The sequence below is a fragment of the Phodopus roborovskii genome, unplaced genomic scaffold, assembly GCF_943737965.1.
Source record: "Phodopus roborovskii unplaced genomic scaffold, PHOROB, whole genome shotgun sequence".
NCBI lineage: Eukaryota > Metazoa > Chordata > Mammalia > Rodentia > Cricetidae > Phodopus > Phodopus roborovskii.
In genome coordinates this window covers 22522582-22547165 of record NW_026125391.1, presented here as the reverse complement: position 1 = coordinate 22547165, position 24584 = coordinate 22522582, and the positions used below count along the sequence as shown (strand labels likewise).

At 44.4% G+C, this 24584-nt stretch overlaps 1 protein-coding gene across 1 annotated transcript in view; it reads right to left on the bottom strand.

Annotated features, from left to right (window-relative positions):
- Positions 1-19075: 19075 nt before the first annotated feature.
- Prkce (protein kinase C epsilon) overlaps positions 19076-24584 on the bottom strand; it is a 496185-nt gene continuing 490676 nt past the window's right edge. The window contains exon 15 of the mRNA XM_051175213.1: positions 19076-22388. Within this exon, the coding sequence (XP_051031170.1) occupies positions 22242-22388 (147 nt within the window). The 3' untranslated portion in view covers positions 19076-22241. The remainder of the gene's footprint in view (positions 22389-24584) is intronic.

Here is a 24584-nt window from a genome sequence, read left to right as displayed (position 1 = left end):
AAGGATAACAACCTGGGGACCACGTAGCATATTATCCTTCAGTAGAGGAACCCATGGAGACTGCTGCCTAGAGATGAGGAGACTGGTCTGTGGTCAGCGATCAGAGTGGACACTGTGCAGGGCCTCAGACTGGACATCCCTTCCCCCACCTGCTGACCAATTCCCCCAGGCCCTAGGGGTTACGGAGATTGCACTAGGCTCACATCCCTTGGTGCTCAGAAGAAGCTCAATAAAGGTCAGAGAACAGCTGAAGAGGTCATCAAATGTCTGAGCTTGATCTCTGGTCAGTTTTAGGCTGCTGGAATTAAAGGTTAGTTTTCTATAAGGTCAGAGTGGGAGAGTCAATCTGCAGAGAGGAAAAGCCAACCACAGAAAGTGCTAGGAACTCAGCCTCTGCTAGGGGTCAGCCTCTGCTGGGCGGGGAGGGGGGGGGAGGAGTCAGCTACTCTTGGGTCCTGTGCAGATCTCAGTCTCACCCATGGAGGTTTTCATTCACACCAATGTCTGATTCTTGCAAAGCTGACTGGCTGATCTGGTGCTTTGTATAGCATTCTTGGAACCCAGGACAACCTTGCTGTCTCCAGACTAAGCAGCATGCTGAGCAGGGATGATGATCAGATTCTGGAGGACAGGGGACCTCAGGAGTAACACCAAGGACCACATACTCTCAGGGCTGGGGGATGGGGTGGCTCTGCTTCCAGATAGTCTCCAACAGCTGGCTGGGGACACAGACCCTGCATGAAGGGGCAGACACAGTCACTAAAAAGGCTTCAGACCTTTGGAGGCATTTCCTGTTTTCCAGTGAACTGAAAAGGGCTTCCTGCTTGGAATAGTCCATAGGGATGGTTTCTTTCTTTCTTTTTTTCTTTAGCAGTGGGTGTGGTGTCTGGGCAGAGGATGCAGGCTTTGTGGGACTTGAGGACCAGCTCTCAGGACCCTGCCCCATGGTGGCATGGGAAGAAGGCTGGGAAAGAAGAGAAAAGAACCCTGGATGCCTTTGCCTTGTTTCCTGGCTCTGCTTTTGTGTGAGAGACTGTACACAGTCTAAGTCTCAGCTATGTTATAGTTCACTGACACCCCACTCCTCTGCTGAGATAAGAAGGCAAAGCATCCATAAACTTGCCTTTATGTAAGATGTAAACTAGGAACTCACTGAAGAGGCTGTGTCTTCAGCCCAAACCAGCCCCAGATCCAAGTGATTAAGGACACAGACCTGTGGCCCATTTCCACACTGGTTGTGTTGCTTGCATAGTTCCCCCGCAGTCTCAGAGCCTTCATGTCTACAATGGGAGGCAGAAGTGGGACTCTATCTCTTCCAGCGGGAATAAGAACCAGAACCATAGGAAGGATGCAGAAGGTTGTGTTTCCCAGCCCCCAATGGGATTCCCTAGCCCAAATCAATAGCTGGGGTGACTGACCCCTCACGGGATCCTGCCTACTTCCCCACCCTTGCAGCCTCACTAAGCCTCCAGCTCTTTGTTCCCCTCAGCTTCAGCCCAGCTCTTGCCTCCTGGGGCGGTCAGCTGGGGGGGGGGGGAGTAGATTTAGAAGGTGGGGTTTCCTGTTGGCCCCACCCACCTGCCTTCAGCCACCTTTGTCCTCTTCAGGGAATTCCTTGCCCCTAGCTCACTGAGAATGCAGATAAAGCACTCATGGAATGAGGGAGTGGAAAGCAAGGCCCATAGATTTGAAAGTTGGTGTTGGTTGGTCAGATGAGGACCACTCCTAATCCTGGTGGCACAGCCCTAGGTTTGGAGGCACTGGCCTTGGCCAAGAGGGAAGGCCACGAAGAAGGCTGAGGAGGGGGCACCCGGTTGAGCCTCTGTCGGGACTCTCCCTGCACGCAGTCTTTTGTGTCACTGACCTTGCTTCTCAGTGACACAGTCTTTTTGGCTTCTTATCCTTTCTTACCTCCTCAGAGCTACCTAGTGGCTGCAGGGACTGGATCAGAGACTTTGCTGAGGTCTTCAGCTCACCTGAGCAGTCAACAGCCTACCTCTGGCCACCGCCTTTGCTTTCCTCATTTTTCTCCTCCTCCTCCTCTCCATTCCCCCCTCCCCCCCTTTTTTAACTGTTCTTTCACAGAGAGCAATAAAATGAGAGTGAGCTGAGCTCGGTAAATCTGAAAATAATGTCAACATTTGTTAGTACCTGTGTAGACAAGGGCAGGGACACAGGCCAGGTACTGTGGCCCCGGATTAACTGGGAAAGTTGACACAGTGCGTGAGAGCACTGACTACTTTTTAAGAGGACCCAGGTTCAACTCCTAGCACGCACCCGGCAGCTCAGAGCTGCCCTGTCTGTAGTGCCAGTTCAGAGGCTCCAATGCCCTTTTCTGGCTTCCACAGGTATGAAGTGCATGATGTACAGAGACATACATTCAGGTATCCATAACAAAATAAAATAAAATAAACTCAAGTAAAGAAAAACAAGTTATCTCAGAAAGGGAGAAATAAAAACAACTAAGCAACTGATACTAAAATTCACATAGAAGCATAAAAGAAGAATGTTGGAGGTGTTGCAATCATTAATTTCCAAAACCACTGAAATAAAACCTGCACGGTACATGTAGATGGACGGCATTGAATAGCCAGAAATGAACCCACACAGCTACAGCCACCTGATTGTGCTCAAAGCTTATCAAAATGCACATGCTGGAGAAAGACAGCCTCTTCAACACATGGTCCCAAAATACCAACTAGCCAGGTAGAAGAGCAGACCCAGATACCCACTCCAGACAAAAAGCAACTCAAAATGAATTAAAGACCTTACTCTAGAACTTGAAATATTGAAACTGCTGGAGGAAAGCACTTTAAGGTATATGCAAGGGCTTTCTGCATAGTATTGAGATAACTCAAGGAGCACCAGCAAGAAGCAAAGAGTGAGATTCAATGAAATAACAAGACTCTAAGCTACAAGGGAAGCAATCACCAGAGCGAGGATACAGTCTACGGAAGGGAAGAAAAGCTCTGCCAAAGGATAAGTATATATAATTTATAAAGAATTTAAAAACTTAAACACCAGCCAGGTGGTGGTGGTGCACTGGGGAGGCAGAGGCAGGTGGACCTCTGTGAGTTCAAAGCCAGCCTGGTCTACAGAGCGAGTTCCAGGACAGGCTCCAAAGCAATAGAAAGAAACCCTGTCTGGCGGGGGGGGGGGGGGGGACACTTCAACACCAAACAAACTAATGGACAGATAGATAAGTGAACTGAAAGGACATTTCTCAAGGAAGTGCAAATGGGACTGGTGATACCGCTCAGTAGGTAAAGGAATTTGCTATCAAGCCTGAGGGACCTGAGTTCAATACCCAGGACCCATATGGTAGAAAGAGAGACCAGTTTCTGAAAGTTGTCCTCTGACTTCCATACACAGACTGGATGGACACAGACAGACAGACAGACACACACACACACACACACACACACACACACACACACACACACAGAGAGAGAGAGAGAGAGAGAGAGAGAGAGATGGGGAAAATACAAATGCTCAGTAAATAGGGGGGAAAAGTACATGCTCCTTAATAGTAAAGGAAATGCAAATTAAAACTCCACTGAGACTCCAGCTTGTCCCAGTAAGAATAACTAGCAGTCAGCAAGAAACAAGCAAGGAGGCAGGAGGCAAAACACAGAAGGCTGAGGCAGGAAACCACATAGCAAATCCAGTAGTGCCCTTGCCCACCCACCCCCAAGGAAGAAAACCAGCCACAAGAAGGAAACAGTAAATGTTGGCACAAGGAAGGGGAAGGAAGTTTATCTAATGTTGGTGAGACTGTCAGTCAGTTCTTACAGGAAATTAGCCTGGAGCTTCCTAAAAGAAAAGGCAGCCTGGTTCATGCAGTGTTCCAGGATAGCCAGAAGTAAGTACTGAGACACTGGCTCAAGAAGAGAAGAAGAAGAAGGAGAAGGAGAAGGAGGAGGAGAAAGAGGAGGAGGAGGAGGAGGAGGAGGAGAAGGGAGTGTCTCTGTCAGGGTTACTATGCTGTGATAAGACACCATTACTAAAGCAGCAGCCTAGGGAGGAAAGTTTATTTGGCTCACATTTCCACATCACTGTCCATCACTGAAGGAAGTCAAGGCAGGAAACTGAAGGAATTAGTTGATGTAGAGGCCATGGAGGGGAGTTGCTTACTGGCTTGCTCAGTCTGCTTTCTTATAGAACCCAGGACCACCAGCCCAGGATGGCACCACCTACCTGGGGCTGAACCCTCCCCCAACAATCACTGGTTAAGGGAATGCCCTACAGGCTTGCGTATAGCCGAGATTATGAAGGCATTTTTCTCAGTTGTGGACCCCTCCTCTCCAATGTCTCTAGTTTTGTGTCAGATTGACATAAAACCAGCAGCACACGGGGGAAAGGGAGAGATGCCATATACTATTGATACTCTACTCCTGCATTCTTTACCTGAAGGAATCTAAGCACACAGCAGAGGTGGATAAGTACCCATGCTTATTATGGGGTCAGTCTAGTTATTCAAACAGCAGAGGTCAAGGGAAAGTCAGGAGCCCCTCGTTCATTGCCATACCTAAGTTGCTCCCACTGGCTGGGGAAATTCACTGGTTCCTCCACTCACTCATTCTCATAATTGCGGATGTAATCTAATATAGTCTTAGGCAAACTGCATATACTTCATCCCACACTGAGGATCCTTCAGCCTTTACTTTCTGTCCTCTCCCCAAGCAGGCTGCTTTTTTGGTATGGTCCAAGATAGCAGAGGAAGAGCTGAGACCAGCATGGGAGAGTCCATGCTTTCTGGCCCAGAGTCTGCTGTATTTGCCTCCACAGATTTTGGCTTTCCCAGGGTGATCCAACCCCCCAGCCTCACACCCCTGACCAAGGGCTTGAATGGACCCTGGGTATGGTAACTGAGTATTCTAGTGTGTGAGTCATAGCTGGGGGGTAGGAAGGAGGGGCCTATGGCCAAGATCAGCTACATCCCTGAGAACTGGTACTTGTAGGAATCTAGAACAAATTCTAAATTCAAGCCTGGTATTCTAAGTTGTTATGAACACGTATTTTTCAAGGGGCAAAAGCTAAGACACATTTTATTCAACGAATAGTTTGATTTATGGCATAAAAATGTATTTAAGTGGGCTATTTATACTATTGTTTAAACATTCAGGACAGTTTGGATTTTCTAACATATTACATCATTTATTATTTATTTACATAAGTTACTTAATGATTATGTTTATTGCTTGATTTAGTCTGTTTACATACCACCCCCACACAAGCCTATAAGGGTAGAGATTGTCACTAATACCTAGAGCAGTGGTTCTCAACCTTCTGATGCTTCAACCCTTTAATACATTCCTCATGGTGTGGTGACCCCTAACCATAAAATTCTTTTTGTTGCTACTTCTTAACTGTAGCTTTGCTATTGTTATGAATTGCAATGTAAATATCTGTGTTTTATGATGTGAAAGGTTCCTTTGACCTCCAAAGGGGTTGTGAGCCATGGACTGAGAACCAATGACCTAGATTACTGGCCAGCACAAAGTAGCCAATGTCGGATGGGGGAAGTTATTCTGTATACATGTTTCTCTTATTGGTTGATGAATAAAACATTGTAGTCAATAGAGTTAGGAACATAGGTAGGATTAGGACATAAGGAGAATTCTGGGAAGTGTAGGCAGACAGTAGATGCCACATGAGATCTGGAAGGAAGGATGCGCCAGGCCCTTCGGTAAAATAAGACCATGTGGAAATACTTAGATTAATAGAAATGGCTTAATAGTTAAGATAGAGCTAGCCAATAGGAAGCCCAAGCCACCGGCCAACAGTTTCATAACTAATATAGTGTTCATGTGTTTATTTGGGGTTCAAGGACGGCCAGAAACATTCATACTACAAATATCTATGCAAGTCTGGAAGAAGATGAACATGTAAATGGATGAACCAAGCTAGCGGATTTAAAGAAAGATAGGGAAAATGAAAGGAATATGGAAGGGGAGGAGCCCCTCACCCTGGAATCTGGTTAAATATCTTGCCAACAGAAAGTCCAGAATTCCAGAACAATGACCAATGTTTTCTGTAAAGGTTGCTTATATAGAGACAATCCCTTTATGCAGAGATGTTTCAAATAAACTGTGCTTAAGATGGCCTTACTCCATTCTCAGAAACTAACCTTCCATTTCCTGGGACTCTCACAAACAAAATAAGACTTCATTCATAGTGAAACTACGTCTTCTTAGTCTCCTGGTACAATCTTTGTGATTGAGGGCTTTTTTACATTATCAGCTATAATCCCATATCGTGGGCCTCAGGAAAGATCTCATTTAGCAAAAAAGAAAAATAAAGTTCTTTACTGACCTTTTCGATTTAACTTCATACACTGTGAGAGCCAAAGTTATGTTTTAAGTTTTAATTACTGTGCCTAAGAGATCCACAAAACAATGCCTCTAACCTATCCCTTACCCCAAAACAGATACGCTGGGCCATGCTAGAGGGTATTATTTATGTAAAGTCACACATTTTCACTCCCCTACACAGATTTGTTTGACCCAACTGCACGGGATATGCTTGATCACATGTAGGTGGGGGTATTTAGGCTGGAAAGTCAAGTCATCTGGACATATGCTTGCCCCATTGGACCTGGTAGATCTGCCTTCATAAGCCTCTGCACAATGACTCATTGCCATTCTGGGAACCTCAGAATGGACCTGGCCAGAGTCCATTATCTTGTCTAGTATTAATTAAACCTTGATTCAGATTTAGCTCAAGATCATGGTAATGGTCTTACTCTCGCTCAGTGGCATTAAGAACACTACAGAAATCCTACCCATGGCTTCAACGGAGCCATTTAAGGGTGTTCTCATGAGAAACCCCACACCCACACTTGTACATACCCCTCTATTAGTGTTCAAACCTATTCTTAATGACCCCAACCCTGCTTCATACAGACTTATCCCAAAATTATATCCCAAAGTCACAGATCTCAGCCTCACAGGAACAGAAATGCGCCTCTGTGACCTCTCAGGCTATAGCACGTGACAGACAGTGTGGAGCAGTGTCTACTCTCACCCACCAACAGAGTAAGGGGACAGATATTTTTGTATGTAAATACATTCTATATATTTTTCTTTTATTGGAAATAGATTGTTTTCTCACATACTATGCCCTGATTATGGTTTTCCTTCCCTCTACTCCCGTTCTCCTCCCAGTTCCTCCCCACCCCCCACCTTCTATCTAGATCCACTCCCTTTCTGTCTCTCATTAGAAAGCAGGCTTCCAAGGGATAAAAATATAATAAAATAAATATAGATATTGCTCTAGTTAATACTTTAAGTATTTTAAACACATACGGAGAGTGGACAACCTTGTTTTTGTTCCTGACTTTAGTGGAATTGCTTTGAGTTTCTCTCCATTTAAGTTGAGGTTGGTTGGCTATGGGCTTGTTGTAAACTACCTCTAGTATGTTGAGATAGGTCACTTGTATCCCTAATGTCTTCATGACTTTTATCATGAGGGGTGTTGGATTTTCTTCAAAGGCCTTTTCTGCATCTAATGGGATGATCATGTGGTTTTTGTCTTTTAGTTTATATGGTGGATTACACTTATTGATTTAAGTATGTTGAGCAACCACCCCTGCATCTCTAAGATGAAGTGTACTTGATCTCATGGTCGATGATCTTTTTGATATGTTCTTGGATTCAGTTTGAAAGTATTGTATTGAGGGTTTTTTTTTTTTTTTTTTTTTGCATCTATGTTCAGAAAGTGGTTTGTAATTCTCTTTCCTTATTGGATCTTTATGTGGTTTGGTTATCAGGGTAACTGTGGCCTTGTAAATCAAACTAGTAATGTTTGTTCTGTTTGTGTTTTGTGAAAGAATTTGAGGAGTATTGACATTTAAAATCTGTAAAATTCTGCACTAAAGCCATCTGGACCTGAGCTTTTGTTGGTTTGGAGACTTTTAATGACTGCTCCTATTTCACAAGGTGTTATAGGACTGTTTAAATTGTTTATCTGATCTTTATTTAACTTTAGTAAGTTGTTTGTATCAAGAAAATTATCCATTTTTTTTAGATTTTCCAATTTGGTGGGGTACAGTTTTCTAACGTATATCCTTCTGATTCTCTGGATTTTCTTGGTATCTGTTATGTCCCCCTTTTCATTTCTAATTTCTTAAACTGGAAATTCTCTCTCTGCCTTGTGCAAATTAACTAGCTCAAATAACATATTGACCCTCATACATCCGGCAGTGAGAGACTTCAATATCTGACTCTAGACAGGTCATCTGAACAAAAACCAAACAGAGAAATTCTGGAGCTAACTGGCATTATAAACTAATTGTTCCAACAGATATAGAACATTTCACCCAAACACAAAAGAATATATCTTCTTCTCAGCACCTCATGGGAATTCTCCAAAATTGAACACATACTCAGATACCCACAAATCTCAACAGACTCAAGAAAATAACTAGTTAATTTGCATAAAGGTTTGTCAATCAATCTTACTGATTTTCTCAAAGAACCAAGTCTTGGTTTCATTGCTTCTTGATCTTATGTTTTGTTTCTGCTTTATTGATTTCAGCACTCGGTTTGATTATTTCTTGCCACTTACTCTTTCTGGATGTAATAATAGCTTTTTGTGCTAGAGCTTTCAGGAGTGCTATTACTAATTACTATTAAGTTACTAGTATTGTGGTGTGTGTGTGTGTGTGTGTGTGTGTGTGTGCGCGCGCGCGCGCCCGCGCATGTGCGTGCGTGCGTAAGTGCTTAGTGTTATGAACTTGCCTCTTAGAACTGCCTTTATTGTGTTCTGCAAATTTGGGAATGTTGTACATTCATTTTTATCCAGTTCTAGAAAGTCTTTAATTTCTGTCTTTTTATTCAATAGAGAACTGTTCAGTACCCATCTGTTTATGAGCTTTCTGTAGTTTCTGTTGTGGTTGATACCAGCTTTAATCCATGGTGGTCTGATAGGATGCAGGGGGTTATTTAATTTTCTTGTATATGTTGAAACTTGCGGTGTGTCTGAGTATGTGGTCAGTTTTGGAGAAATTTCTATGAAGTGCTGAGAACAGGGTCAATTCTTTTGTGAGTGGGTGATATGTTCTGTAAATATCTGTTAGGTCCATTGGTTTATAACATCAATTAGCTCTAGCATGTCTCTGTTTAAATTTTGTCTAACTGACCTGTCTAGAGTTGGGTATTGAAATCTCCACTATCAATGTGTGAGGGTCATTTAAGCTGTAGTATTTCTTTTATCAACTTGGGTGCCCTTGTCTTGGGGCATATATGTTAAGAATTGCAATGTCCTCTTGGTGGATTTTTCCTTTAATGATCATGTTGTGTCCTTCCCTATTTCTTCAGATTAATTTTGGTTTGAAGTCTATTTTGTCAGATATTAAAATGGATACACCAACTTGATTCTTAGATCCATTTTCTAGGCATATTTTTTTGCCATCCTTTTACCCTGAGGTGACATCTATCCTTGATGTTAAGGTGTGTTTATTGGATGCAGCAGAAGGATGGATCTGTTTTTCACATCTATTCTGTTTGTGCCTTTTTATTGGGGGAATTGAGGCTATTGTTGAGAGATATCCATGAGCAGTGTTCAGTGATTATTGTTATTTTGTTGTGGTGTGTATGCGTTCTCATTCACCAGTTTCCCCTCTTTTGTTTTGCTGCTCTGGGATAATTTATTCCCAGTGTTTTCTTGGGTGTGGCTAACCTCTTTAGGGTTGTATTTTGCTTGCAGCACCTTCTGTAGGATTGTGGGGATGGATTTGTAGGCAGATACTGCTTCCGTTTGGTTTTCCCCATCTATTGTGATTGAATGTTTTGCTGGGTATAGTAGTCTGGGCTGGCATCTGTGGGCTCTTAGAATCTACAGCACACCTGTCCAGGCCCTTCTGGCTTTTAGAGTCTCTATTGAAAAGTTGGGTGTAATTCTAATAGGCCTGCTTTAATATGTTACTTGCTCTTTTTTCCTGGCAGCTTTTAATATTCTTTCTTTGTTCTGTATGTTTAGTATTTTGATTATGTACTGAGGGGATTTTCTTTTCCAGCCCAGCATGTTTGGTGTTTTGAGTTTCTTATATCTATTGATAGACATGTCCTTCTATAGATTAGGGACATTTTCTTCTAGAATTTTGTTGAAAATGTTTTCTGAACCTTTGTTTTGGGTTTCTTCTCCTTCCTGTATTCCTACTATTATTTAGATTCAGCCTTTTCATAGTGTTTTTTTTTTTTTTTTTTTTTTTTTTAAACCAAGGTGTCCATTACTTCTATGATGTCTTTATGCCTGAGAGTTGTTCTTCCATCTCTTGTATTCGGTTGTTGAGGCCTACCTTTGAGTTTCCATTTATTTATTTATTTTGGTTTTTTGAGACAGGGTTTTTCTGTGTAACAGTCCTGGCTGTCCTAGAAGTCACTTTGTAGACCAGGCTGGCCTCATACTCACAGAGATCCACCTGCCGCTGTCTCCCGACCGAGTGCCGGGATCAAAGGTGTGCGCCACCACTCCTGGGCTAGGTTCCTTTGTGCGTTCCTAAACATTTCCATATTTTCCTCAATTTGGGTTTTCTTTATTGATTCTCTTTCCATTTTCAGGTCTTGGACTGTTTTTTTACTTCCACTGTTTGTGTTTTCATAGATTTATTTAAGGGATTCATTCATTTCCTCTTTAAGGCCCTCTATCATATTCATAAAAGCTATTTTAAGTTCCTTGTCTTGTGCTTCAGTTATGGTGCAATACTCAGGGCCTGCTGTGGTGGGGTTTCTGGACTTTCGTGGAGACATATGGCCCTGTCCATGGTGTTTTTATGCTGGTGTCTAAGCATCTGGGTTTGGAAAGATTGTAATTCTAGGTGCTGATATCTGGTCCTATCTTTACTGGACAGATATTTTGTCCCTGGGTTACTGTTGGACTCCCTGGTGCTTAGGACTGTGTGGTAGCTGTGTGTTGCCTGGTAGGACATATTTCTGGGACCCTGATAGGTGTGGCCACTGGGAGTCCCAGGTAAAATGTGTTTCTACATATCGGGAGCTGACCCTTAAAAATGGAGTTGGGTTAGGAGAGGAGGTGAGGGGGGACACCGGAAGTAGCAAAGCAACACGTTCCACCAGGGTCTGCTTAGTCCCTTGGGAATGGGGCAGAGAGTGTAGAGAGACCATAGCAGAAGGTCTGCTACAGAGCTGGGGATGCGACTAGGGGTTGTTTTGGGGATGCTGAAGAAATGAAGATCTGCAGTCACCTGCTTCCCTGCCCGAATCCATTCTATACACTTTCAAATATATAATATCGTCATTAATTCTTAGAAGATTTTATTCATTCATGCAATGTATTTGGATCATATTTACCTCTCATTCTTCCCCCTAACCCTTCCCAGATCTACCCCTATCTACCTTGGTGTGGTTTTAGAAGTAAGTTTGATGTCGCCTATCATTTGTTAGACACTGAGGCTGCTCTAGTAGAGAGATCAGCTGGACGGACCTTCCTCTTATCTAGCCCCTGCCCTAGCTGCTGAGTTCAGAGGCCCCTCTAGAGATTGGAAGATATTTCCTTTTCCCCAGCTTCCCCAGTTATCGAAAGACCTTTTACCCACAAACCACCTGGAAAGAATCTGAAATTATTAAAAACATCACTAAATCTAGGAATTGGAAAGTTTCTGACTTGTCAATGCAACAGCTTGCTGGATAGAGTTAAAAGAGCTAAGGAAACTATGTAATTTATGAGCCTCCATTTCCTCAGTGATGGGACAAGGGCAGAGTGTCTGCTTTACATGATTCCCTCCCTCCCTCCCTCCTTCCTTCCTACCTTCTTTTTGGAACAGAATTCATGTAGCTCAAGATGGCCTCAAACTTTGTACATACCTGAGCCTGACCTTAACCTTCTGAAACCCCTGCCTCTCCTTCCTTAGTCCCACGATTATAAGTGTACATTGCCATGCCTGGGTTTTCATAAAGGGTTTCTTTCTGGCATGTACAGTATGTAGCAATAAATAAATGTTGAGCTAAAGTCATTCATAATCTTGAGAGAGGGATGGGTGTACAACTGTGCAGAGCTCTTCAAAGCAGCCTGCTCCAGTGTGCCGGGGCCTGAGAGCAGGCTCACACTTATCCACTCCCCTCCTGGGTCCTTGAACTGAGGCTGGGCATGTGTCGACCCTCAGGGGCTTTCCGTGTGCTTGGCTAAGGACAGCAGGAAGGGACTGAACTCTCAGGATACATGGACTTCATCCAGGAGTTGGACTGGGCACAGAGATTGTCCCAATCATTGCTAACACCCCTAGGGCTGAGGAAGGATGCAGAGAGCCCCTCTGGAGCTCACTCCCTGCTGTAAGAAGTTTTTTTCTCTTTTTTTGCGGGGGGGGGGGGGTCACTATCCAGCTCCCAAATAAATCACACACAGAGGAGGCTTATTCTTAGTTATGAGTTCCCGCTTTAACTTGGCTTGTTTCTAGCCCAGCTTTTCTTATTTTAAATTAACCTGTCTGGGCTTTTATCATCCTTATTGCTGTATGTCTTACTTACCTTCTTGCTCCGTTACCATCTGGGTGGCTCCTGTCTTCCTCCTCTCCTCGGTTTCTCATTACTCCTTCCTTTTCCTTGTTTCTCCTCCTATTTATCCTTTCTGCCTGCCAGCCCCGCCTATCCTTGCTCCCGCCCCGTTATTGGCCATTCATCTCTTTATTAGCCATCAGGTGTTTTAGACAGGCACAGTAACACAGCTTCGCAGCATTAAACCAATGCAGCATAAACAAAAGTCACACACCTGAAAGTAATATTCTACCACAGGTTCCCACCAACTCCCAACTCTCCTAGGCTGTGTAATAATAATACTAAACGACTCCTTATGAGGTCTTCCTCTGCTGGTGCCCAACCACGCTTTTCCTCTTCTGCCCCATCCAGAAAGTGCACCTAGATGGGTCAGTCTAGCCCTTTCTCTGCACTTCCCCTGTGTTAACAGCCCACTGGAATTTCTTTGTCTTGCTCATTGGCCTTAAGCATCAGGCTTATCTTCTCTCCTGGACTAGTCAGTTGGCAAGACCAACCCCCACCCCCATCTCTGAAGCTGTCCTCCCTTCCTGTGTTAGAGAGGAGCCTGGAGATGGATGGAGGGTTGAAGGTGTCTCTGGCAGTGCTGAAGGGGTGGGCAGGCAGAGATGGGAAAAGCCAATTAGAAGGCGAAGATCAGACACCCTAGTTACACTAACCCATCTGACCCCTCCATTTGCTATAGGCTGACCAAGGGTCGGTCAGGGATGCTTAACCAAGGAAAATCTTAACAAAGGCACTGGCCATTGTGCCTGCTAGCCTTTTAGCTCACTGACATTTTACAGGTGGTGCCAAGGGGAGCTGGAGTTGGATACCCATCACTCACTCTGTATAAGAAATCACTCCCAAGTGGATCAAAGGCCTTCTCATTAGACCTTCAACTCTGAAAGTGCTCTAGGCAAACACTTGAAGCTAAAGGCATAAGCAACCTTTCTGGAGAGGACTCTAGCTGCCCAGGAAGCAACAGGAAGAGATAATGAATGAGAAGACCATCACTCAGTTTCTGCACTGCAGGGGGACACTTAGCAGAGAGCCTGTGGGATGGGGCCATTCCTTCCAGCGGCTCATCTGGAGATAGGACGTCAGAAAGAGGCGCCTACGGTGAAATAGCTGAGGCCACGTCTTGTTTGGGGTTGATTCCCTAAATCTATCTTGTGAAGCTTACCTTGGGATTTCTTATCAAGACATCATGGAGGTCCAAGGAGATGGCTCAGTGGGTAAAGGTGCTTGTCGCTAAGCCAGACAACCGGAGTTCCATCTCTGGGAACATGGTAGAAGGAAATACTGACTTCTGAACTCTAACCTCCATGCATGTGCCACTGACAGAGCTGGCATATGCTCCCCTCCACAAGAATAAATAGACCCGGACCCCATCCTATTGCGGTAAATAAGGATCAGGATAAACAAATAGGCCGAATAGATGTTTATTCAGGGAGAAATAACTTACAACCTAGACAGATGAACACCAGGAAATTCAACCCGATCCTCTCCTGTCCGAGTCACGCCAGAAAAAGAGGGCCTTTCCTGGCCCCCTCCGACCTCCTTCCACAGGTCACTTCCGCCCATGGCTCCACCCCCAATGGGCGTGGTCAGTGCTACAGAAGGACTATCTCACTACACCACCCTCAACACAGGGTTTCACTATGTAGCTTTAAGTCTCAAACTGGGGACAAAAGGTTGAGGCGCCTATTTAACATGACAAAGTGGACCTGGCCTCCAGGTTCTCCCAGCATCCCTCAGTCCCTACCTGTTGCAGGGTATAGCTGATACATCCTGCCCCCTACCCTGAACTCTGTATCCCAGGGGCTGGGCTGCCTTTTCCCCCAGAGGCTCTTCCCTTTTCATCCAGACATTTTGGTTACCTCCCCCTTTTCTGGACCTTTGACCTCTTGGCTGTTATACCTGGTTCTCCTTTCTCCCTCCCTTCTTCCCCTCCCCCTCCCATGTGTCCCAGCTCCTCTGGTCTGGTCATGTCCACTCTGGAATTTCCCAGACATCCCTGCCTCTGACTATGCCCTCCCACATAGCTACAATTTCTCCTCCACCATACTTAGGAACAGTCTTGTCCTTTCCTTTTTATTTCTTTTTTCACTCGTAGCCTTGGCTGTCCTGGAATGGAACTCTCTGTAAACCAGGATGGCCTTAAACTCAGAGATTTGCCTGTCTCTGCCTCCTAAGTGTTGGGATTAAAGGCATGCACCACCACCATCCAGCTCTTTGTTTTGTTTGTTTGTTTGCTTGCTTGCTTGCTTTTAGTTAGGTAAGGTAGTGTACATCTTTAGTCACAGCACTCAGAGGCAGAGGCAGGCAGATTTTTGTGAGTTCAAGGCCAGCCTGGTCTACATAAAGAGGTCCAGGCTAGTCAGAGCTATAGAGCAAGACACTGTCACAGAGCAAACAAACGAAATCCTACATGGAAACACAGGGGACCCCCCAGGGCTCATCTCAGGATAAAGCCTCTCAGCCCCTTCTCCATGCTGCTTCTGGAGTCTCTTACAGAGGAAAGATTTGTCACATCCGGGTACTAGAAGTCCAAGGGATAGCAGCAGGAGTTTCTCAGTTAAGGTTCCCTCTTCCCAGATGACCCTAGCGTGTTTGCAAAATCAAACATTACCCAGCACAACTTTCTTGAGCCAATGGCATTTTCTGTTGCCAGGGGGCACATTTGTTGCTTATTTGTTTTTGTTTTTTGAGACAGGGTTTCTCTCTGTGTAACAGCCCTGGTTATCCTGGAACTCACTGTGTAGACCAGGAAACTCACAGATTCACTAGCCTTTGCTGCCAGAGTGTTGGGATTAAAGGTGTGAGCTCATTTTTTAAAATTATTACTATTAGTAATTCTTTAAAAATATGATAGTGGATGTTGTCAGGTCACCCAGAGTCTTCGGATCACTTTATACTCAGAGAAGAAACCCTGAAAATTCCCACTCAGGTCCTTATCTAAAGCTCCTTCCCCTGTCCTTTCTGATGGGCCATCCTCACGGCTGATTAAGATGCACTCTCCTAGAATGCTGAAGACCTCTGCTGTCTGAGTTTTCTAATCTCCTGGACTTTGTTGTGTTGTCCTCAGCATTATGCCTAGGGTCTTGTTTACAGCTGAATCAGAGAGGACATAGATAGTAAACATGCCCTCCTTCTTGGGGTGGGTCTGAAGATACTTGCTTTCAATTCCAGGCAGGGAAGTCATATTGCTGGGAGGGACAAGCAGAGAAGGCCTTGGAATCCTTTATATTTTGAGATAGTGTCTTGGGCCAGCTTCTCTAGCTCCTGGGACACCAGGCCCAACTTGTATTTTTAATGTGGAGATTTGTTTTAAGTATTTTTGCCTATCTACTTACCTCGAATACCATCAGTGTCCTCCATCTTATGTCCTTTATGTTAACTCATGAGCCAACATTTCCCTGAAGGAAGTTGTCTTTAGCCCTGCTAGGTGCTGCTAGCTGGGCCTCAGCCATGTGAGCAGCATACCCACAGCCACATTCAGCTCACACACCATCGTAGAACTCAAGGGAAGATGGTAACACAACTGCATTCAAGACTCATGGGCAATGGACCAATCTCTCCCATGTGTGAGGTCCTTGGCCAGAGCTGGACTTCCCTCAAGTGGTCACCAGGACTCAACCCTGATTGGAGGCAGAGGAAACACATTCCCATCTCAGCTTCCAAGTCTTCATACTTGGGCTGCAAATGGGAATTGATAGTTCCGGCCTCCAGATAGATATAGAGATCCATTGCGCCCCAGAACCTGCTGCATATGTCTATGAGCCACGGGCTCTCTCTGCAAGGGACTGTTCCTGCTTCTCAACCCTGGAAATTTGAGCATCTAGCTGCCACCATGACTTCAAGTCTGCTTCATTTAAATCCATGTGTTGATCTGTTTAAGGTGGTTTTATCCCATTGCTTCCAACCTACTCATAAACCACATCTCTTTTGATACACTATGCTGTTGTGCCCACTCCATTCTTGGGAGGGTGGAACAAGAACCACCAGCCCCCATTAACAGCTTTCTAGTACGCATTAACCAAATCCCATGCCCTATAGCAAGTCTCTAGACCTCAAACCGTTTTTGAGACAGGGTTTTCTATAGCCCTGGCTGGTCTTGAACTTGCTAAGTAGCTGAGAATGACCTGGAGCCCCAACCTTACCTTCTCTACCTATAGGTACATGTTATCATTTGTTTGTTGAGATAGAGTCTTAATCCGCATGCCAGTCACCCTCAAATTCTTGTGATTCTCCTGCTCCAACATCCCTGTTGCTGGAATTATGGACCTAGGCCACCACACTTGATTTATCTGAAACCTTGACTGGCATTTCCCCATGTCTTTCCTCCACCTACAAGCTCTGGTGTAAGAGTTTACTATTTCTCCTTTTGTTTGTTTGTTTAAACTTGTGATAAGATAGATATGTTGATTGGATGCTTGCTTCTTCTTGGGTGGTCACTTACCTGGAAACACTTGCCTGAGTCAGAGGAGAAAGTTAGATGGGAAGCAATCCTTTCTCCTGGGGAGGGTCTGAAGACCTTGCTCACACCTTCAGCTAAGCATTAACCGTGCTGCTGAGAGGAATAGACAGAGAAGGCCTTTTAGGATTATATTCCTAAAGTCCCTGGGGCTTTTTGAAAAGGTAATAGGTTTTTGTGGTAGAGTAGTGTTAAAGGCCCTGGGCCCTTTCTCCAACACTACAAAATAAAACATATCAAAGTGTTTTGTGGCCAGTTGGTGGTGGCACATGCCTTTAATCTCAGGAGAGGCAGAGGCAGGAGGATATCTGTGACTTCAAAGCCAGCCTGGTCTACAAAGTGAGTTCCAGGATAGCCAAGGCTGTTACACAGAAACCCCGTTTAAAAAAGAAAGAAGAAAGAAAGAAAGAAAGAAAGGAGAAATAAAGTTGTGTTGTGCCCTGAGAGGGGGACAGACTGGCAACAAATATTCTTCAGGGCTGGGGCACAGGTCAGGGCAGTGTACTTGCCGAGCATATAAGGGCCTAGAATCTATCCCTAGCATTGCTAAACAAAACTAAGAACTACTATCATCACTCAGAACTCCACTTTGTAGAGGCAGAACTACAGGCATGAAATGGTGGGAAAGGATCTAAACAGATTAGACTCTGAAAAGCCTTGAGTTGCTAGCATGGCCACAGACACATGTTGGCTTGGGATGTACCTGAGAACAAAGTAAGAGCCCTAACATCCAATCCATCCATAGGTTAGTTTAAGGGATTCCCAGTTTATAAGGAATGCCCTAGCCCTTGAGATTGGGAGCAGCAGCCAGAGGCAAAATTCTAGTCTCTGTTAGGCAGTGTTCTGTTTGTTTGTTGTTTGGTTTTTGAGACAAGGCTACCTGAGTAGGCAATCCAAGCTGGCCTCAAACTTGCTATATCGACAAGGAGGACCTTGAACTTCTGGTCCTCTGTCTCCACCTCCAAGGTTCTGAGATTTCAGGTATGTGCCACCACACCCAGTATATATATATATACGCCTTCTGACTGAATCCAAGGCTTCCTGGAAGCCAGGTAAGCATGCTACCAACTGAGATGTGCAGTGTCAGGCCCAGGAACTGAATCCAGGTGCCCATGACTTCATTGCCAGTCTCCCAGAGGTTGAATATGGGAAAGATGCCCACCCCCCAAGTTCAAATATCAGGGATACATCTGATCTTCTTTATCTTTTTTGGTTGGCAAGCAGGGGTGTGCAGCCTTCACATACCTGCAAAAGAAAAATCGGAAGCTAAAAACCATGTGGGTTTTAGATAGGTTTTGTTTTAATCTTAAAAGAATTTTAGGGCAGGTAAGATGGCTCAACTGCTAAATCGCCTGCCATGTAAGGCTGATGACTTGAGTTCAACTCCTAAACCCACAGAAAGGTAGAGGAGAACCCACTCCATAAAGTTGACCTCTAACCTCCACACATATGGGCTCTGCCCCTCCACACATGCCCCTAGTAAAATTATTATTATGCATGTTCTTATGTGCCTGTGGGGTGGGCATGCATGCCAAGGCACACATGTAGAGGTCAGAAGGCAACCTGTGGAGTCATTTCTCTCCATGTTAACATGGGTTCCAGAGACTGAATTCAGGTCAACAGACTTGTATAGAAAGTCTTGACTCAGGGAACCATCTCTCTTACCTGTGCAATGGTTCTGTTTTTGGATGTTTCGCTATCTAGTCTAGGCTGACCTTGAACTCATAATCCCCCTGCCTCTGCCTCCTTAGTGCTGAGTTACAAGTGTGCCCCATAATACTGGGTACTGGGGTTAGTTAGATTCTATTTTTTTTTTTTTTTTTTTTTTGTGAGCCAAGGTCTCTTGTAGACTAGGCTACCCCTAAACCCATTATGTAGCTGACTGAGGATGACCTTGAACTTCTTTCTGGTCATACTGCCTCTACTGCCCAAGTACTGAGATTACAGGTGTGTGTCATGGCGCTGAGTTTTGTGGTGCTGGGATTGAATGCAGGACTTGGCTCATGTAGGCAAGCTCCAACCTTGGAGGAACAGCTAATTCCAGAAGCTCTGGTCTCTAGTGCATGAAAGGCAGGAGAGAGCAATCTCAGGGGATGGAGAAGCAGGATTTAACGTCATCATATTTATTACGTCCTTGAACAATACACGCTCACACCCTTTTGAGGACAGTACATTTGGCACAATAATGTGTACAATGAATTATGACACTAATGGATTAAAGTCACATCCAGAAAGGAAGGGGGAAATGTACAAAGAAAGCTTCACAATACAAAATAAAACTCCTAAAATTGAACACGTTTTCTATTTAGCCAGAACTATCTCGCACATCATTTTAAAAGAGGTAATGTTTTTAAGCCTTCTTTTGTTTTAAAGCAAGAATGAATTGTGTTTTCACCTTTGGAAGAAAAAAAAGTATGTTTCTACTTCACAAAGTCCATCAATGAGAGGAAGGGAGAAGATACTATCCTTCATGTAGGTTTGTGGCTTTTTTTTTTTCCCCACTTTTTGTTTTCCTCTAAAAGAAAGAGAGTGAGCGTTGAAAAGAGAAGGAACTGGCAGAAATTTATCAGTGTGGTCATCCCCTGTCTTTGCTCTTCTCTGTTATACTGGAGCCTGAGCACAGAGCTCTACACCAGCTAGGCAAGAGTTCTACCACTGAGCCACATAGTGCTGAGTTCTTCCTGAAAGGACTCCGTACACATCCTACACAAGTGTAGGTCTCCCCTGGATTCAAGCCTGCCAGTGTGAGAACTGCATTGGCCATAGGCATCTCAACCTGCCGGTTATGGGCACCGAAAGGGAGCCAGGGGGCTGACTGCCTACTGCTCGCTGGTGGAATGTATTGTTTGATTTCCCAGCAACAGTGCTGGTTGGCCAGGAGGAAGCACCTAGCCCCCACTGTCATGTGCCCTGGAAAACAGCCACTTGATATTGGCCTTGGCTTTCCAACATTCACAACAGTAAAGGAAGCCGGGGAGGGAAGGAGGGAGAGAGGGAGAGGGAGAGAGAGAGACAGAGAGAGAGAGAGAGAGAGAGAGAGAGAGAGAGAGAGAGAGAAAGAAATTGAGTATATCTGAGTATGAGGGCGTATTATCATGTTTTTCTAAACAATGAGATGATACCACCATGAAGATATTTCTGTGCTTGTTACCACTCCAAAAGATAGTCCTCCCCCAGTATGTCAAGTCACTGAAGATAAATTAAATTAACCTAGTGTTCTTCATCACTTCCCTGGTATGCCAAACATACAGATCAATACAGCATAGTATTTAATATTTGCAATCATCATAAGAACAGATCACAGTTACACCTGAGTTTTTTCATTAAAAAAAAAAAAAAAAGCAGAAGAGAACTGAAGGTCACCATCAGTAACGAGGGCTGTGACCAGCCAGATGCAAATAGGGACATGTTGAGTATGGGCTCAAAATAGTCACTGTCTGAGCTTGGCAACCACTATGGAGAACATTCCTCTCCATCTGCCATCTCTATCAGGGCGTGATGGAGCTCAGGAGAACCAAGTGCGAATTTAATATAGCTCATCATCATATGGTTACATCTTCAACCCAAGAGGAAATAAACAACATAAAGGACCCCAGCCCTCCCTAGGAAAAAGCATACCTCTCTCTCAGTAACTTGAACCAATAGCTGATAGGAGGGTCGCACCTGGACATTATTATAGTTATTCTTTCATTGACTAAAGTTTTATAAGATGCCAGAACATGCAGCAGTTGATACCTCTATATTCAATGAATTAATTCCACAGGCCTTGCAGCAAACATTATATACAAAAAAAAAGAAAAAAAAGAAAAATCTTAAATGTACAAAAGGCAAAAAGCTTCATTAATGCCACTCACTATATATATATATATATATATATATATATATATATATATATATATATATTTGGGGGCAATTGGGAAATCCACGTGCAACAGTTGGAATGGATTCCATTCCCTGCTAAATAAGTTCAGTAAAATAGGTAATCAAATAACCTTCAGAGAACATATACACAAAGCCACAGAGAACCCTTAGGAGTCAAAGACTAACACTGTCACCATATCTACAGGAGGTAACATCAGTCCATTAAATAGAGTCCATGTGAGTTGCCATCGCATGTCACCAAAACTCTGGCCACATCCCACTACCTTGTCAGTCTTCAAATCCCTTGCTCATCAGTCTCCTGACACCTTCTGCCTGACCCAGGCTGAGTTTCCTTCCAGTACTTCATTTTACATACTGAGTGTTTCAAGCCACAAGTGGTACTACCATTTTTTGTAGAAGTGCACAGAAAATAGAGTTTATACTGGGAACTTGGGAGAAAAAAATACTTGGAGAGAGAATATGGGGGTGGAATTTTTCTGGAACCTCAGGGTCTTGGCTGTTGCTCTGGTGGCCTTTGTGCTCAGGGAGAATTCTGACGATTAGAAGCCAGAGTTTCCACTGCTGTCTTTGCATAGCCCTCATGTATCACTAAAGCATTACTAATAAACTTTGGATGACTGGATTCTCGCTGTGGATTAGCCCTTTAATATCTACCTGCATTCACACTGGGATGTCTATCTTTTGGCCAATTAGAAAGTGAACTTGGTAACAGTTTTTTTGTTTGTTTGTTTTGAAATGTTAAGAGTTCAAAATGAAAATGATTTCTTCCATGAGATACAAACGTACATAACTTTGGCATGCTCAAAAAAGCTAAAACCAAAGCAAGCAGGGATGTGCAATTCCAGAGCAAACGGACACAATTGGCCAGCCTGAGCATCCCCAGGCTCCTCCCATCAAGGGGGATGCCTTCGGGCACCGTCCTTATGTGGAAGAAGTACCAGTCTCTTGTCCTATGTAGAAGGGCAGGGATGGCAGGCTGGGGAACAGGAGGAAGGAGAAAAGAGTCAGGGTTCCATATCCAGTGGCAGAGCCAGAATCTTTGCGTTGGGTTGGTTGGTTTGGTTTTCCTTTGTAATAAAAGAACCGAAGTTGCTTTAGGGTTGTGGATGGACAACAGACAATCCAATCCAGCACTGCACACAGCTACCCACAGAGCAGACACCATTCAAATCATCTGTGTTCCTGATTGAGTCTAGACCCATGAGTGCCTTCTGGTCACTGGGAGGGTGGGGAAGGACATGGCCGGGGTGAGGGATTGCAATAAATAGAGTGGACATGGGGCTGGGGCTCTGGGGTGGAGGAATGGTTTGAGACCTTCTGAGCCTCTGCAACATGGGATTTTTCTCAGCATCCTCCTTGAAGCTTCAGCTAACTCCCCCTGAAGCAGCTTCTCAGGGCATCAGGTCTTCGCCAAAGTAGGAGAAGCCTTTGAATTCTTCCTGGTTGATCTGTTTCACGATTGCTTCATCCACAAGCGTAAGTATCGGCTCTTCCCGGGTAAAGTCTTGGTCAAAGTTATTGACATCTCTTTTGGTTTTCTGTGGAAACAAAAGAGAAGCTGTTGAGTTGAAGTTTGACTTCCTCTTGAGGGAACTTCCCCCACCCCCCTCCCACATGGAGACTGGGCATCAAGATGACCAGCCTCTCACCAGAGCGAGTGAGCCTCTAGCTACTGGGAGCAAATACGGGCTGTTCCAATGAGGTAATAATGGATGGCCCCAGGACCCAGAGGTGAAGAGGAGAGCAAGAATGAGTAAGGTGAGAAGGAAGAGGGTGCGTGAGTATGATGGAAAAGCAGGGAAGTGGGATTTCCACAGGCTCTGTGTGTGTGTGTGTGTGTGTGTGTGTGTGTGTGTGTGAGTGATGTGTAGTGGGATGCACAGCTTCCATTTCATATCCCCTTGTAGAATCTGCTGAAACTGTCCATTTCCATAAAGACAGTCTTTGTTGTACCCAGGGGACAAACAAACCCATCTGCCCAAAGTCTCCAGTGGTTTTTTTCTTCCCACAGAGACAGACCTGATAGTGTTGCCATATCTGCTTCATATGACCTCTCTAAGTAGAAGGATGGGCCACCAGTAGGACACAGAGACACCTTCTTTGACACCCATCTGCCCTCATCATTACCTCACTTTATGGTTCCATGGCTTGGCCATTATTACAATGTTGACTCAACACACAGGCTTGCTGTGTTTTCATATTTTTGTGTAGGTCAGTGTGGTTCTTAATCTGTGTGAGTGTTTTTGTGTGTGTGAGAGAGACACCCTTTAATGGGGGTCACCTAAGATCATTGGAACACACAGATATTTACTTTAGGATTCATAACAGTAGCAAAAAATTACAATTATGAATTTTATGGCCAGGCAGTGATGGCGAACACCTTTAATCCCAGCACTTGGGAGACAGGGGCAGGCAGATCTCTGTGAGTTTAAGGCCAGCCTGGTCTATAGAGTCAGTTCTAGGACTGGCTCCATCTACTGGGAAACCCTGTCTTGAAAAACAAACAAACAAACAAACAAATAAATAAATAAATAAATGGTTTTATGGTTCGGGTCACCACTACATGAGGAACTGTATTAAAGGGTCACAGCACTAGGAAGGTTGAGGACCACTGTTCTAGAATGTAAAGTCCTTTTTGTGGTCAATTTTAGGTAGCTGGCAGTTCTGCCATAATAAATAAGCATCTACTGAATTAAGTCAGAAGACCTATGACGACTTATTCCCCAGTTCAGAAGGACAAGCCAGCTACACATTCAAGCTCCCAGAGGAAATATATGTGGCTTCTGATTTCTAGGGCTTGGGTAGAGGGCAGAAATCAAGAAACCTATGTATTCTGGTTTGGGGAGAGGATCAGGAAGTGTCAACAATGCCCTAAAAGGATTGCAGACGTGTAAGAGAGCCAAGTGTGCTTCTCTGGGATGTTCTATTTTAGCTACAACTACAACTTCCACAGAGAAGTTGGGGTTTGGCTAAGACCTGAAGAACCCTTTATAGTGTGGTGGTATAGACGTGAGGAAGGTGAGATAAAGCAGAGTTCAAGAACATACAACACGTATGCACAGAACAACGGGTCTGTCAAGTTGCCTGGGCTAGAGCCCAGTGAGGGACGGCCAGGAGGTAAGGCTGGAGTCTGAACACAGAGGCCTTCAATGCCAAGCCCACAGTACAGTGGAGAGGCTGGAGGCCCTCTGGCAGTGACCTTTTGGACACTGGTCAACTGGTTAGTGGCCTAGATGATGGGATATACCTTATAAAAAATTAGTCATTATTTAAAGGATGATAAATAATGAAATATGCCATTCTCAATGGAAGTCTATAACCTTAAAGGGGGAATAAGTAGTCTATGAAAAAAAGTATTTTTGAGACAAAGCTGTATGTTGCATCTATGTTTGGACAGTTACCATGCATGTGAACAGATTCACATCTCTGAAAAATCCTAGAGGAAAGAAACCTGGTCCTGTTTTGCTTAAGCAAGACTTCTTCAAACTTGACATGAAACTTTCCATCCCGAGCTCCTGAATGATGTATTTAAGACTTTGCCGAGAGGAAAATTCTACAGGGAAGTTGGGAGATACTGTTCCAGAACTTTCCAACACATCTTCACAGTCATTTACTCATTTGATCCTTGGGCTAGGCAAGGATTCCAATTCCGGTTTTATAGTGGAGGCATTTGTGGCTCAGAGGGGCTTGGTGACTAGGCTGGGCTTGCCCAACTAGGAATGAGCCAGACTCAC